The following is a 17,150-nucleotide window of genomic DNA, read 5'->3' as shown; positions in this document are numbered from 1 at the left end:
AGAGGCATAAAAAGAAAATCTTTGGGAAATACTACAAGAGAGTTAAACAAAATAGAACTTACAGAAGGAAATCAAAGAAGAAGAGGTATTGTTTTTGAAAGTGTGATTGAGCCTTGAAGAAACTGGTAGCTTAGAAGTGCTAAGAGTTGTGTTGGTGCTTGTAGATGCCATGAGTGACAGTACAAGAGACTGGAGAGAAGATAAACCCTTTAGGCATGGCCACGGGGCGGGTTACCCGGAACCGAACCGGTCCCGAACCGCTTGGAACCGGAACCGTTTGCGACAGGTTCCGAACCGCCCCGAACCGCGAAACCGTGAAACCGCCGGAAAAAACCATCGTGAACCGGGTAAAAAACCCGCGGTTTGGAACTGGAACCGGAACCGGAACCGAAACCGGGACCGGTCCGGTTGAACCGGCCCACCGGTTCCATGGAACCGGTTCGCCAAAATATGACCGTTTGTTACCGTTAACTAGCCGTTGAATTCTCCTCTATATATACTCATCACTTTCAATCATTTTCATTCACAACTCATCTCTTCTCCTACTCTCTCTACTTACTCTCTCTACTTAATTCTTTAATTACGCAATTATTCTCTTAATTACATAATTAGTCTTTTAATTATTTCTTAATTTAGTTAGTTACATAATTAGTTATTTATTTATTTCTTAATTCTATATTTCTATTATTACTTCAATATTATCAATCATGTCTTCATTTTTGAAAAAAGCCACAAAAAAAGTTACTAAAGTGGCAAAATCATTGGGAGGTTCCAGTTCGTCCAAAAGAAAGGCCACTTCTACTCCGTCGGTATCAACAACACCTTCCATTAGTAATTATAATTATGAACATAATTATCCGGAAGGGTACGACCCGGAGTTACATAATTATGCAGAAGAAATGGAAAGAGAAATACAAATTGATGAAGAAGAAGAACAAGAAGAGGAACCAACGACCCCAATTGGGATAAATATATCTCGACAGTCATCAACAAGATCACATGAAGAACAAGGAGAACAACAACAACAAAGACAAGCTCGTGGTAAACGAGTCAATTTCCAAACTATCGGTTAGTTTTATAATTTTATTCTTCAAATTAATTAAACTTTAAATTATTTATTTATTTAATTATAGTTTTATAATTTTAAATTATTTATTTAGATGAAGATGAACCAGTAAGACAACCTTTTCCGGTAATGCCACCTCCTAGTGGTAGAGCTGTTTCACATGTGTGGTCGTATTTCACAAAAGAACCAACCGAGAATCCAGATATTTTCTTATGCACTTGTCAAATTTGTGAAAGTCAAGGAGTAAAGCCCTTAGTTTCATACAGTTTCGCCAGAGGTAAATACTTTTTAAGTTTTTTATACATACTGACATACATAATACATTGATACATTATATATTCATATTTTATAAACATTTATTTATTGTGTTTTGTGAATACGTGTTAGGTGGTGGTACGGGATCTTTAACAAACATTTGGCAAAGAAGCATGGAATCACAAAAGAAACTCATGCAGCAAGCGGGAGCGGGACCACAAGTGGAAGCCGACAGACACAATGGGACATTCCCATCACAGGTATGCCTTTTAGATACAATCGTAATGACATGATTGATGAATTTTCTAGGTATGTAACTTGTGATGAATTGCCTTTTAACCACGGTGAAAGTAGGGCATACGAGCGTCTCAATAGAAAAACTTTGCAACCACAATATAGAGCAATCCCTAGGAGCACTCTTAAAAGACGCACAATTAAATTATACGAATCAATGCGCTATGAATTAGTTGAAATGTTTAAATCGTTTAATGGTAGGGTTAGCATAACAACTGACATTTGGTCTGCTCCCCCACATTTAGAACCTTATATGTGTGTAACAGCACACTGGATAGATCGAAATTGGATTATGCAAAAAAGAATAATTGCTTTTGAGACAATGCCAGAAAGACATACCGGTGAAAACATAAAATATAGATTAGTAGAGATATGTAGAGAATGGAACTTATTAGATAAAATATTTTGTTGTTCAACTGATAATGCAACCGCGAACATTAAATGTATAGAACTTTTGTTTAACGAACCTGCTTTTAGTTTAATCCTTGGGGGTAGCTTATTACACATACGTTGTTGTGCGCATATAATTAACTTATCTTGCCAAGCAGGCATAAAACAATTAAGTGATTTATTAGAACCAATTAGGGATATAGTGAAATGGCTTAGGATCGGAAAAATAAAAAGACGATATAAACAATTATGTGACCAATACCAACTTAAAAAAGTGTATTGGTCATTAGATACTCCTACACGTTGGGGCTCAACCAACGATTTATTAAGAAAGGCGATTGCTTATCGCCCAGTAATAACACAACTATATAGTGAGTGTACAGATAGTTTCATAGCTGATGACACTTGGGAATTAGCTATAGGTGTACATAACATATTAGAAGCGTATGACCACGCGACTAAGATTTTTTCTTATGTTTATGAACCGAACGTTCACTTAGTAATAAGTGAATGTATTACTATTTTTTATCATCTCTTTAAATATACACATGAAGATACTAACCCAAAATTGAAGCCGATTCTTGCAGATATGATGGAAAAATGGCAAGCATATTTTACCGATTTTCCTTATATTTATGGAATCGCAACCATTTTGGACCCACGTTTTAAAACTGAGGTCCTTACTAAAGTAATAGGATTTTATTATCAATCGTTAGATCGCCCGTCTACTGATGTACATAATTATGTAGGAACATGTAAAAAATATTTAGCAGAACTCTATGATTTTTACGCTAGTGTATATAACCCGAAACGCGATATGTCTAGGCGTGCTAGCGTTTCGGCACGTCCCTCTTACTATAATTCGGTAATAGCTAACATAATGACTCAAGATGATAGTTTTCTAGGATCATCTTCTTCTTCCTCGACCTCATATTTAGAACTAGATAGTTATCTTAAACACCACTTTGAAATAGACCAAAGTATCTATGATATTTTGGAGTGGTGGAAAGAAAAATCTGTTAAATTTCCCATTTTATCGAGAATTGCAAAGGATATCCTTGCAATTCCCGCGTCAACAATTGCGTCGGAGTCTGCTTTTAGTGCAGGTAGAAGAGTTTTGGACGAAAAACGATCTCGTCTTGCTCCACATAGTATTCAAATATGTGTTTGCAAGAAAGATTGGGATCAAGCGGAGATTCGAACACAAGGACTAAGGAATGATGATGATCAAGACGACGATGATGATCCATGGATGATGATGGATACATCTGCATCATCGTCAGGAGGAGAGTCAGCGGAAAGATCTACTCAACCACATGATGATGACAAAGACGAATAGGATCAATCCGACAAACGACAACGATAAATCAACATTCAACAACTATAAATAAAAGGTATGACAAAGAACTACGTGGGCTTTGATTCCTTCGGGATACGTAGGCAGCTTAGTATTCATTTGGGTACTAGGTTCAAGTCCATTTTCTCCCTCCTTTTTTATTAATCATCTTTATCGACATTATCATTGATTCGTTTCTTATTAATTTATTTTTTTCATTCTTTTTAGTAAATATTTCAATAACGATGACAACTTGACATGCAATGAATTTCGCTAATAATCAAGTAATCATCAAAGGTACGTCCGCGATATTATAGTATTTTTTTATTATATAAATATTTAAAGAAAAAATAAAAATGGAACCGATGGTCCGACCCGCCCGTCCCGTGAGTTGGAACCGCCCTAACCGCCTCATGAACCGCCAAGGAACCGTTTGGAACCGCCCGGAACCGGAACCGGAACCGGAACCGTTCGCGACAGGTTCCAAATGGAACCGGAACCGGGTGGAACCGGAACCGGATGGAACCGGAACGGAACCGGACCAACCCGGACCGTGGCCATGCCTAGAGTTTAACAATGTCAATTTAAGTACTCCTACTTTATCAAATATATTTAGTGACTTGTTTTCTTTCCTAACGTACTTCTTTTATTCCCTTATATAAGCATTATTTTTCTTTTGTGAGTTGTCCTTTTTCTTTTTTCTAAAGTGAATCTTATTTCCTAACCACATTCTCAACTATTTATCGTATAATTTTCTTTCTCTCTCCTAATTTTATTATTCATCAACCATTACAAAACAAAAAAGCCAATGTTATTAATAACACCACTTTTTGTAAATAGAGCTTATAAAAGGGACGGAGAAAGTATTCGATTTGTTTTCTTTCCTAGTGTAATACTCTCTCCGTTTGAAATTATTTGTCCTTTTTACTCCTCGTTCTCTTATAAAAAGTGGTTAAAGAGTGTAAATAATTTTTGGACGATGGAGTACTTAGTCATATATAGTCATCGATCCAGTATCCCGTACAATTCAAGGTCCGGGAGAGGAAGGTAGTGGAGAGACCATAGTCATACATCTCCAAGAAGAGGGCAAAGAGGAACGCGCACCTCAAAATATCCCCTAATTAGATAGGGAAAGATGGATGGTACACAACTTGCCTGAATGTCACCTACACTTACAAGTCACATTAAAACTGCAACTGAATTATAATAGTGAAAGTAAATAAGAAGCACAATTTATAATTAAAAAAAAAACTAAATAAAAACTAAATCAGGAAGGGAAAAGGACAGAAACTAATAGTAACTTAAAACCCGGATACGACGCCTCCAGCTACTTATATTTCTGGGAAAAGGGCGGAATACTTCTATTTATCAAAGTTTATACTTATATTTCTTACTCCCTCCGTTTCGGTCATTGTCTAAATTAGGTAAGTTCACTCCTTTTCTCTCATTTACTTTTATGGTATGTCTTATTTACGATTTTACCCTTACTATTAATACTTTTTTTTAGTGATACTTTTCATTTTCTTTTACTCTTCCTTAAATTTAAATGGTATTTTTACCACCTTTTTAGTGGTCCCCTCCAATTCCTTAATATTTGTGTCCAACCCAAATGACACAATGTTACTGAATAGGATGGAATATATTTTAAAATATTTGTTACATTGCAATTTGACACTAATATTACATGAGTGATGGATAGATAGAAAGGTACCCATTATAGAGTACAATGGGTCTTGGATCCGCCCCGGAACTGGGATTTATATCTGTTTTTTACAAATCATAGTCTGATTTAAAAATCCATAAGAAAATGGTCGGATATGGATCGTGATCTGCTACTGGACCCGTATTCCGGAGCCATTTACCCATTTTGGTGTTGTTTGCTAATAACATTCATATTAGGGATTAAAAACTTATAATTAAGAATTTTAAATAGCATCCAACTCGTTTTAAGGCTCGGATCCGAATTCGGGTTCGTGAGACTCGTGGATATGGACCTTTCAAAAATGCACCTGCAGTTTAACACCCAGATCCAAATCTATTTTGTTAAACGGATTCGGGACTAGACTCGCAGATTTATACCAAACCCACCTTGTTGCCATCGCTAGTACCCATTATAACTTTGGATTAACTTGAAGTAAGTAGGTAGAAAATAATAATTTATACTCCCTCCTATCCACCCTAATAGTGACATGTACTTTATTATCACTCTTAATTTGTGTTTTATTCTTAATTCATAAGTTAAAATATAGTCAATTGAAATCGTGTTTGATTATTCTCAATGCAAAGATTGTTAATATTAACTTTTCATAATGTTTAGTTATGCACACTTAAAGAAAAAGAAAAAAAAGAACTGTTTTTTACCTGACATCTCAAGTGAAGTTGTTCAGTGGTAAGCTGTTCATCTTCCTTTCCATTATGTTAATTGAATTTGTTAATAGATGTAATTGTTTGTTAATGATGTTAATTTAATTGAAAAATGGCAACAAAGAAGAGTGTATAAACATTGAAGGAAGAAGAGAGATGGAAGGTTTTCCTTTAAATTTTTCCAACTTTGGAGAGATTGGAACCTTTAGAAAAAGTATCCATCAAATACTTTCAATTCCCTATCCTCCAAATCCCTTCCCTCCAATTTTGCTATCCAAACAAGGGATTCTTATTCCCTCCAAATCCCTCCCTTTCCTTTCTCCCATTTCCTTCCATCCAAACACACACTATGTTTGGATAGTAACTTTGAAGAGAAAAGAAAAGGAGGGAAAAGGAATGGAGGAAATAGAAAGGAAGAAAAGAGAAATGGAAGGGAAATAATTCATGTTTGTATAGAAGGGAATAGAAGCGAAAGGAAGTGAGATTGGAGTTTTTCCTTCAAATCTTTTCAACTTTTGAGAGATTGAAACTTTTACAAAAAATATCCATCAAATCTTTCCAATTTCCTCCCCTCCAAATCCCTTCCCTCCCATTTCCCTATCCAAACATTATTCCCTCCAAATCTATCCCCTTCTTTTCCCTCCATTTTCTTTCATCCAAACACACCCTAATTGATCACACTTACATTAGTATATCTATATGTTGATAGAGATAGTGGACTTGGAATGAATCCAATTTTTGGAAGTTGAATTTGATATTGAAGAGACAACGACATTGGCACTTTGGCGGATATTTCTTGGATATTTCCTATTTCTCCCTTTTTTTTGGTTGGTTCGTTTCCTTCTCTCTCTCTCTTTGTTAGCCTTAGCAAGCTATCCAACTTGAAAACTTTGGATTTGATTCGTACAACATTTCTAAAAAATAAGAATTAGATAGATCTGTTGTAAACAAAATTGCACAAAAAGAAAAATAGTATGAACAATGTTACCGAGAATAAGACTGAGTCGCGGACTATGTCGCTCTCTTTAGAACATTCGCGGCACTGCCTCAAAGTTGTGCAAGCAGCTCGTACCAAACCGGATGCCCCCCAGGATAAAACAGTCTGTCAAGTATATAAAATACCGGCGGTTTTGCACCGAATCACCGGACAACGTAACACCAGTAAACCAGAAAGAAACTGCTCGAATTCTTTTGTAGAGGAAAGAAGGAAAAAAAATATATGGTTAAAAATCACAGCAGAGGAAGCATTTTATAGGCAAAAGAAAAAAAAAAAAATTGTAACGTTCAGCAAAGGAAGCAGAGTAAATGGCAACGGTTAGCCATTAAGCAAGGAATTAAACACGTTCATTAAGTAAGGAATTAAATCGTTTCTGTAGCTGTTACAATTAAGCAAAAATCAAGCTAATGATTAAGTTAATTATACTTTAAATCAGTAGCAAAAAAAAGTAAGTTTTTTTAATAACCCAAACCCAAACCCGACCCAGCCCAGCCCAGCCCGGTTCGGCTCGGCGCGCGTGTGTGATAGATGGTTTACCATATAGGTCCTCCCTCTCCAAAAAATGTGGGTAGCCCAAGGGCCACACCCCTTTAGCCCACTCTCTATATTATAAAGAGAGTAAAACTCTCATTTCTCACCAATGTGGGACTTTGAGTTTTTTCACAAAATTCACACACAACACTTGTTGTTCCAACAATCCCCCACTTGAATTTTTGAAAACATTTTCGAGCAGAATCCATACATATATAGGTTGCGCATAAACAGAAGTGTTTTTCAACTTGAACTTCTACGTAGTGAGTACGATTCAGATTCAACAAGGGTGACTCGAAGTTTTGAACCCTATCTCTGACAATGTACCACACACAACCTACTCTCGGTGTTGTTCTAGACCCGTGCTATTTCGGCCATGCACGTCTATCCCAGTGTAGTGAATGCTCTAGAAATGCTGCCACACATTTCATAGGAAGCGGCCTAACCTCCACATTCACATAGGTGAATCAATCAAGAGTACTCCTGTAGCTTGGTACTCCACTCCAAATTGGAGTATAGATTTCATTAAGAGTTTCTTATTAACTCATCCTTGATCGCTTCAGGAAATTATGTCTTTTTTAACATATTCAACTCATATCACACCATAACTTGTTATTACCCTTTAAACCTATTTCTTGGGATCTCCAGTTCATAGGTTGGGTTACCATTATGTGTGGTTCATTCCAATGGCAAAATTCCCATTTTCTTAGAGAAAAAATGGACTTTCTCCCTAGCTAATCCTTTCGTCAAAGGATCAGCCAAGTTATTTTCAGTGCGTACGTGATCCACTCTAACAGCTCCGACAGAAAGATATTCTCTCACAGTGCTGTGCTTACGACGTATTTGTCGTCTCTTACCGTTGTAATAACGGTTCTGAACTTTTGCAATAGCCGCGGTACTATCGCAATGGATCAAGACAGCCGGTAACGGCTTTTCCCATAGGGGAATTTCACCTAGCAGGCCTCTTAACCAACCTGCTTCTTCACTAGCCGTAGCTAGTGCTATCATATCTGACTCCATGGAGGACTGAGCTAATATAGTCTGTTTCTTAGACTTCCAAGATACAGTTCCACCGGCTATAGAAAAAATATATCCACTAGTATCCTTAGAGTCATCTGATAAGGTGTTCCAGTCAGCATCACTATAGCCTTCTAGTACAGCTGGAAACCTTTCATAATGCAGCCCTAGGTTCATGGTCCTCTTAAGGTATCTCATGACCCTTTCAATAACATGCCAATGCTCATTACCAGGACAACTAGTAAACCTGCCTAACAATCCCACGACATAGGCAATGTCGGGTCTAATACAATCAGTGGCATACCGAAGGCTGCCAATGATGCTCGCATAATCAGATTGCCTTACGGCATCACCAGTGTTCTTAAATAATTTAACATTGGGATCATAAGGTGTACAAGCAGGTTTATAGTCAAAATAACCATATTTCTTTAGGATTTTCTCAATGTAATGAGATTGATCCAAAGAAACTCCATTTTCTGTCCTAGTAATCTTAATTCCAAGGATTACATTAGCCTCTCCTAGGTCTTTCATGTCAAACTCAGCATTCAATAATAGCTTTACATCATTCACAACATGAATGTTCGAGCCAAAAATTAACAAGTCATCCACATATAGACAAATTATAGTGCATATGTCATTCTTAAATTTTACATATATGCATTTGTCACTACCATTTATCTTAAAACCATGTGAGATGACTAAGTTATCAAATTTTTCATGCCATTGTTTAGGTGCTTGTTTGAGACCATAAAGAGATTTATCTAGCTTACATACCAGATGCTCTTTTCCTTGAACAACGAATCCTTCCGGTTGATCCATGTAGATTTCTTCTTCCAATTCACCGTTCAAGAAAGCAGTCTTTACATCCATCTGATGTACTACAAGGTTAAAAACAGAAGCAAGAGATATTAGTACTCTAATAGATGTTACTCTAGTTACAGGTGAATAGGTATCAAAGAAATCAACATTCTCTCTTTGTCTGTAGCCTTTAGCTACCAAACGGGCTTTGAATTTATCAACGGTCCCATCGACTTTCAGCTTTCTTTTTAGGACCCATTTGCAGCCAATTGACTTGCAGCCTGGTGGCAACTCAGTTAGATGCCAAGTTCGATTAGACTCAAGTGAGTCCATTTCGTCGTTCACGGCTTCTTGCCATAAATCTGCATCAACTGAGGTTAGAGCTTCTTGGAGGGTAGAAGGATCCTCCTCTACATTAAGAACTACAAAGTCTGGGCCGAAGTCTTTTGCTACTCTAGCCCGCTTGCTCTTTCTTAGTTCGGGTTCAGCACCCAATTCTTGTGAGTTAGACCTGACTTTAGGAATAATAGAGGAGGATGAACCCCCACTATTTCTAGATTTAAAAGGAAACCTATCCTCATAAAAATCAACATCATTAGATTCAATAATTACACGAGAATTTAAATCAAAGAATCTATATGCTTTACTGTTAATAGCATATCCAATGAATACACATTCATAAGCTTTAGTAGCTAATTTAACTCTTTTAGGATCAGGAATCCTAACATATGCTAGACAACCCCAAGTTCTGAAATAAGAAATGTTAGGTCGTTTATTACGAAGTATTTCATAGGGAGAAACCTTACTCCTAGTCTTTGGAATACGGTTTAAGACATAACAAACAGTTAGTAGAATTTCACCCCACCAATGATCAGCAGCACCAGAATATAATAAAATAGCAACTACTAACTCTGTAAAGGTCCTGTTTTTCCTTTCAGCCTTTCCATTCATTTCTGGGGAATAAGGAGCTGTCCTTTCATGTATGATACCATGTGAATTATAAAATTCTACAAAAGCATCAGTATCATACTTAGTTCCACGATCACTTCGTAATTTTTTTATTTTCTTGTTAAACTGATTCTCAAACTCTGTTAAAAACAATTTAAACATTTCAAAAGCATCACTCTTATTTTTCATCAAATAAATACAAGTATAATCAGAACAATCATCAATAAAGGTGATAAAGTATCGTTGTCCATTTCTGGTCAACGTTCCATTTAGTTCACAAATATCCGAATGAATTAAGTCTAATGGTTCTGAGTTTCTAATCACTGATTTATGAGGTGTTTTTGTAATCTTAGCCTGACTACAAGAATCACATTTGTCAAAGTCATTGAGAGAGATATATGGAATAAGGCCTAAATTGCTCATATTTTTTATGAGTCTTTTGTTCACATGACAAAGTCTAGTATGCCAAACATTAATAGTAGAATACAACATATAAGCAGAATTAGAAACTTTATTAACTTCAACATTCAGTTTAAACATGCCATCAGTAGCATATCCTTTTCCTACAAATATTCCATTCTTAGTTAAAGTAAACAAATCAGAACCTATGGTTTGTATAAAACCAGCCTTATTAAGCAAAAAAACCAGAAACTAAATTCTTCCTCATTTCTGGAGTGTGTAACACATCTTTCAGAATGAGAGTCCTGCCAGAAGTAAACTTCAACTCAACATTTCCAATACCAGCAATGTTAGTGGAATGGGAATCACCCAACAGTACTTTCTTATCATCGGTCTTTTCAGTGTATGTTTTAAACACCTGACGATCATAACAGACATGGCGTGTGGCACCAGTGTCTATCCACCACCCATCTGATCCACCAGTAAGGTTGATCTCAGTAATCATAGCCACAAAAGGCTCTTCAATCATGCTAGCCTGTGCAGGCACAGGGTTAGGCATGTTCCTGCACTTTCGTGCCATATGGCCTGGTTTTCCACACCTATAGCACAGAAATTGACCAGTGCCATTCTTAGGGGGCTGAAACTGTTGTCTTCCATTGTTCTTTTGAACATTCGGTTTTTTGAAGTCATTCTTCCGGTTCTGAGGTTTGAAATTCTTACCAGCAGGTTTAAGTACTGCAGCAGATCGCCTAGGAGCATTATTAGCAGAGATTTGTAAAATCTCTTCCTTTAGGTCCTGTTTTCTGGATTCTTCTTCTATACGTAGCCGAGTGATCAAACTCTCTAAGGAGAATTCCTTAGTCTTATGCCTGAGATTATTTTTGAAATCTTTCCAGGAAGGAGGCAGCTTGTCAATAATAACAGCAATTTGAAATTGTTCATCAAGGGCCATACCTTCGGAAATTATCTCATGGGCTATTTTCTGAAGGTCGTGGGATTGCACTTCCAAGGATTTATCATCAGTCATCTGGAACTTTAGGTACCTACTGACAACATACTTTTTGGCACCTGCTTCTTCAGTATCATACTTTTTTTGTAGGGCATCCCACAAATCCTTAGCAGTATTTTGCATATTATAATAGTCATAGAGGTTATCAGATAGACCATTTAGTATATAGTTTTTGCACATGAAATCAGTTTCATTCCAGGTTTCGATTTCATTATTCAAGTAAGCTAATTCATCTTCAGGAGCATTATCAGGAATAAATGGCCGAGGGGTTGTTAAAGCAGAATTAACCTTTTTGACAGTTAAGAAAAAATGCATTTTTTGTTTCCATCTTTTAAAGTGAGCGCCCTCAAAATGAAAGGGCTTGTTAAAGTCAGCAGACATAGTCATTTCTTCGGTAGACATAGTGTTCACGAAGGCAGAAACGAATGTTCTAAAATTGTTGTAAACAAAATTGCACAAAAAGAAAAATAGTATGAACAATGTTACCGAGAATAAGACTGAGTCGCGGACTATGTCGCTCTCTTTAGAACATTCGCGGCACTGCCTCAAAGTTGTGCAAGCAGCTCGTACCAAACCGGATGCCCCCTAGGATAAAACAGTCTGTCAAGTATATAAAATACCGGCGGTTTTGCACCGAACCACCGGACAACGTAACACCAGTAAACCAGAAAGAAACTGCTCGAATTCTTTTGTAGAGGAAAGAAGGAAAAAAAAATATGTTTAAAAATCACAGCAGAGGAAGCATTTTATAGGCAAAAAAAATAAATAAATTTGTAACATTCAGCAAAGGAAGCAGAGTAAATGGCAACGGTTAGCCATTAAGCAAGGAATTAAACACGTTCATTAAGTAAGGAATTAAATCGTTTCTGTAGCTGTTACAATTAAGCAAAAATCAAGCTAATGATTAAGTTAATTATACTTTAAATCAGTAGCAAAAAAAAGTAAGTTTGTTTAATAACCCAAACCCAAACCCGACCCAGCCCGGTTCGGTTCGGCGCGCGTGTGTGATAGATGGTTTACCATATAGGTCCTCCCTCTCCACAAAATGTGGGTAGCCCAAGGGCCACACCCCTTTAGCCCACTCTCTATATTATAAAGAGAGTAAAACTCTCATTTCCCACCAATGTGAGACTTTGAGTTTTTTCACAAAATTCACACACAACACTTGTTGTTCCAACAATCCCCCACTTGAATTTTTGAAAACATTTTCGAGCAGAATCCATACATATATAGGTTGCGCATAAACAGAAGTGTTTTTCAACTTGAACTTCTACGTAGTGAGTACGATTCAGATTCAACAAGGGTGACTCGAAGTTTTGAACCCTATCTCTGACAATGTACCACACACAACCTACTCTCGGTGTTGTTCTAGACCCGTGCTATTTCGGCCATGCACGTCTATCCCAGTGTAGTGAATGCTCTAGAAATGCTGCCACACATTTCATAGGAAGCGGCCTAACCTCCACATTCACATAGGTGAATCAATCAAGAGTACTCCTGTTAATACTTTTCTCTCATTTACTTTTACGGTATGTCTTATTTACGATTTTACCCTTACTATTAATACTTTTTTTTAGTGATGCTTTTCATTTTCTTTTACTCTTCCTTAAATTTAAATGGTATTTTTACCACCTTTTTAGTGGTCCCTTCCAATTCCTTAATATTTGTGTCCAACCCAAATGACACAATGTTACTGAATAGGAGGGAATATATTTTAAAATATTTGTTACATTGCAATTTGACACTAATATTACATGAGTGATGGATAGATAGAAAGGTACCCATTATAAAGTACAACGGGTCTTGGATCCGCCCCGGAACTGGGATTTATATCTGTTTTTTACAAATCATAGTCTGATTTAAAAATCCATAAGAAAATGGTCGGATATGGATCGTGATCTGCTACTGGACCCGTATTCCGGAGCCATTTACCCATTTTGGTGTTGTTTGCTAATAACATTCATATTAGGGATTAAAAACTTATAATTAAGAATTTTAAATAGCATCCAACTCGTTTTAAGGCTCGGATCCGAATTCGGGTTCGTGAGACTCGTGGATATGGACCTTTCAAAAATGCACCTGCAGTTTAACACCCAGATCCAAATCTATTTTGTTAAACGGATTCGTGTCTAGACTCGCAGATTTATACCAAACCCACCTTGTTGCCATCGCTAGTACTCATTATAACTTTGGATTAACTTGAAGTAGGTAGGTAGAAAATAATAATTTATACTCCCTCCTATCCACCCTAATAGTGTCATGTACTTTATTATCACTCTTAATTTGTGTTGTATTCTTAATTCATAAGTTAAAATATAGTCAATTGAAATCGTGTTTGATTATTCTCAATGCAAAGATTGTTAATATTAACTTTTCATAATGTTTAGTTATGCACACTTAAAGAAAAAGAAAAAAAAGAACTGTTTTTTACCTGACATCTCAAGTGAAGTTGTTCAGTGGTAAGCTGTTCATCTTCCTTTCCATTATGTTAATTGAATTTGTTAATAGATGTAATTGTTTGTTAATGATGTTAATTTAATTGAAAAATGGCAACAAAGAAGAGTGTATAAACATTGAAGGAAGAAGAGAGATGGAAGGTTTTCCTTTAAATTTTTCCAACTTTGGAGAGATTGTAACCTTTAGAAAAAGTATCCATCAAATACTTTCAATTTCCTATCCTCCAAATCCCTTCTCTTCAATTTTGCTATCCAAACAAGGGATTCTTATTCCCTCCAAATCCCTCCCTTTCCTTTCTCCCATTTCCTTCCATCCAAACACACACTATGTTTGGATAGTAACTTTGAAGAGAAAAGAAAAGGAGGGAAAAGGAAGGGAGGAAATAGAAAGGAAGAAAAGAGAAATGGAAGGGAAATAATTCATGTTTGTATAGAAGGGAATAGAAGCGAAAGGAAGTGAGATTGAAGTTTTTCCTTCAAATCTTTCTAACTTTTGAGAGATTGAAACTTTTACAAAAAATATCCATCAAATCTTTACAATTTCCTCCCCTCCAAATCCCTTCCCTCCCATTTCCCTATCCAAACATTATTCCCTCCAAATCTCTCCCCTTCTTTTCCCTCCATTTTCTTTCATCCAAACACACCCTAATTGATCACACTTACATTAGTATATCTATATGTTGATAGAGATAGTGGACTTGGAATGAATCCAATTTTTGGAAGTTGAATTTGATATTGAAGAGACAACGACACTGGCACTTTGGCGGATATTTCTTGGATATTGCCTATTTCTCCCTTTTTTTTGGTTGGTTCGTTTCCTTCTCTCTCTCTCTTTGTTAGCCTTAGCAAGCTATCCAACTTGAAAACTTTGGATTTGATTCGTACAACATTTCTAAAAAATAAGAATTAGATAGATCTGCCAGTCAGCCTCAGAAGTCTCTCTTTACTGTCTCTCACGAGACATTCACTCCCTGCTAGCATTGCAAAGCTATCCAACTTGCACACTTTCGAAGTCAAAACGTTGCTTTATTGCCACCATTGAATATTTTCGCTCTAAAGCTTGATAGAATCATCGACTCACTACCTATTAACCTACGGCACTTGGAGATTTTACATCAGAAAAAGAATTGGTATCACTGTAAGGGTTGTGAACAAAATAGCCTTAAACAGTGCTTAACTCAGTTAGTCAACCTAGAGGTGCTCTAATTAACATTGAAGTACTCGATTTGTTTAACTGAATTTTCTATTTGTTTTTGTTCAAGACTTAAGTTTATGTTCACTAGCTAGAATCTTTTTTATTGACTAAGAATTTACTTTTTCTTTCGTAATGGTGTGCAATTTAATTTGTCAAAAGCGAGCGTGTAGTAATCTTTTTTCTTTTCAGCCTATCATGTTGTGATGTTCATGATGTGAATCATTTCATGGTTTTGCTGTCAGATTTTGAGTCCTAGTTGAATCTCGTTTTTTAAAATGTTTCTTCCATTCCTGAAGTTTTGCCTCATATTTTGTGCCAATATTTTGCTACTTTGAAATCTAAATACAAGCCAGTAGTGAAACCACTCAAGGAAATAGACTCATGTAGTGCTGAGGCTGAATCCCAACATGCGATCCTTTCTGAATTGTAAATTAATGTTTACACTTATGTGAATATGCTTTTTGATCGGTTGTGTACCTGTGTCATCCTCTTAAAATATCAATGTATGTGATCCCTCCTCCCATCCTATGTGATTCTGTGAACACTTGTGAACATTTGTTAAAGATCTTCATTGTGCAAGGCTGCAAGCAATTGCAAAATTGTTATTCCATTCTTTTTTTTTTTTTTTTTTGGTATTTAGACTTTTATATTCAAACTTACCATTATTTTTAAAAATTTATCCTGAATTATCTGATAAAAATATCATTAAGTTGTATCGATGAATTTTTTTATAACGATCTTGCTATCGGACGCCCCCGGTATATCAAATAGGAAAGTTCTAAGAATATTTTTGATATTCAATCATTATTCTATTGGAACGTTTATCATCATATTTTCTAATTAATTACATTTCTTTCCTATTTTTAGTTTACAAATTAGGACTTTATCATCATTAACGGAAGCTCCGGAGGCGTTTTTAGCTTTTGACTTTCTTATTAAAGTAATGTTTATAAACAACAAAAAGGAATGTCGGGAGTATTGTTTGTGGCTTGTGCACTAAGTAGAAAGGTACTTTTGACAGGATGCTTTTTAATTTGTAGTATTTATCAAAAAGATTTATGAACCTATGGCATCAAGGAACAATATGAATTAAAAACAACCGTTTTCAGAAGCACAACAATATTACGTTACTGAAATGCCACTAAAGTCTTTATGGGTTTACAAACTCTTGAATCAAAAACAACTTTCTCCTCTATTTCTATGATTACATGTGTTCTTGATTATCCCCTTAACCATTTTTTGTTATTATTTTAGATGTAACTTATGAACACATTTTGTTAGACGATGCAATTAGCACTAATTTATTTACGTAATTCAAGTTCTAGTAAAAAATTCCACACATGTGTATATCCCTTGTTATTCATTTACTTTGTTGTTAATGGTGACTCAAACTAGCAAGCACCATTGAAGAAGATGAATATGGGTCAAAAAGGCAGGTCCGGGGGGCGCGGAGCAGCTGCTGCCTCGGTGCGCAGGGAGCGGAGTGTGTTATGTCTTCCTTTCGCGGCTCGCGTAGTTGTACACGGCTCGCGAAATGGCGGTTTCTTTTCACGGGAGGTGTCTTTCGGGCCGGTTACTTTGTGTTTATTATGTAATAACTTCCTTTTATTGGGCATTAGTATATAAACTCCCATTTTAGAGTTAATACATGATGATTTACAAATTGAGAGAGATCACAAGAGAGCCATTATAATTTGTGAGTGTGATTGTAATTCATCTTGTAAATTCTTTGCGATCATAGTGAAATTATTTGATCTCGGTGCCGGTGGACGTAGCTATCACATTGATAGTGAACCACGTTAAATCTCTTGTGTCATTTTCTTATTGTTTGCATTGAATTTCTTATTGTTTCATTATTGTTCACGACCTTGCTTCCGCTATCGCACAACAATTGGTATTAGAGCTCAGGTTTAATCCTAGGAAAAGTTTTTGAGGGAAACAATGGTAGGAGATTCTACAATAAGAATCGAGAAATTTACCAAGAAAAATAGCTTCGGGCTATGGCAAGATGAAGGCACCGTTGAAATAGCAACAAATTTGGCGACTTTTAGCTCCAAAGACTACTGCGGGGTCGAAAGACGGATTAACAGACGGG

General features: G+C 36.3%; 1 protein-coding gene across 1 annotated transcript; it reads left to right on the top strand.

Annotated features, from left to right (window-relative positions):
* Positions 1-483: 483 nt before the first annotated feature.
* LOC130804987 (uncharacterized) lies at positions 484-2,552 on the top strand. Its single transcript, XM_057669577.1, has 3 exons — positions 484-1,068; positions 1,161-1,343; positions 1,454-2,552. Exons 1-3 carry the CDS (start codon positions 708-710, stop codon positions 1,612-1,614), a joined length of 705 nt encoding a protein of 234 aa, XP_057525560.1. The 5' UTR covers positions 484-707; the 3' UTR covers positions 1,615-2,552.
* Positions 2,553-17,150: the final 14,598 nt, after the last annotated feature.

This window comes from Amaranthus tricolor, chromosome 2 (assembly GCF_026212465.1).
Source record: "Amaranthus tricolor cultivar Red isolate AtriRed21 chromosome 2, ASM2621246v1, whole genome shotgun sequence".
NCBI classification, from domain to species: domain Eukaryota; kingdom Viridiplantae; phylum Streptophyta; class Magnoliopsida; order Caryophyllales; family Amaranthaceae; genus Amaranthus; species Amaranthus tricolor.
This window is presented reverse-complemented; position numbering and strand designations above follow the sequence as displayed.

Bases quoted from the DNA above. Each gene is read 5' to 3' on its own strand.
- LOC130804987 (XM_057669577.1), top strand. From the start codon at position 708: ATGTCTTCATTTTTGAAAAAAGCCACAAAAAAAGTTACTAAAGTGGCA. The intron at 1,069-1,160 runs GTTAGTTTTATA...TTATTTATTTAG, and splicing joins AGTCAATTTCCAAACTATCG to ATGAAGATGAACCAGTAAGA. The intron at 1,344-1,453 runs GTAAATACTTTT...AATACGTGTTAG, and splicing joins TTCATACAGTTTCGCCAGAG to GTGGTGGTACGGGATCTTTA.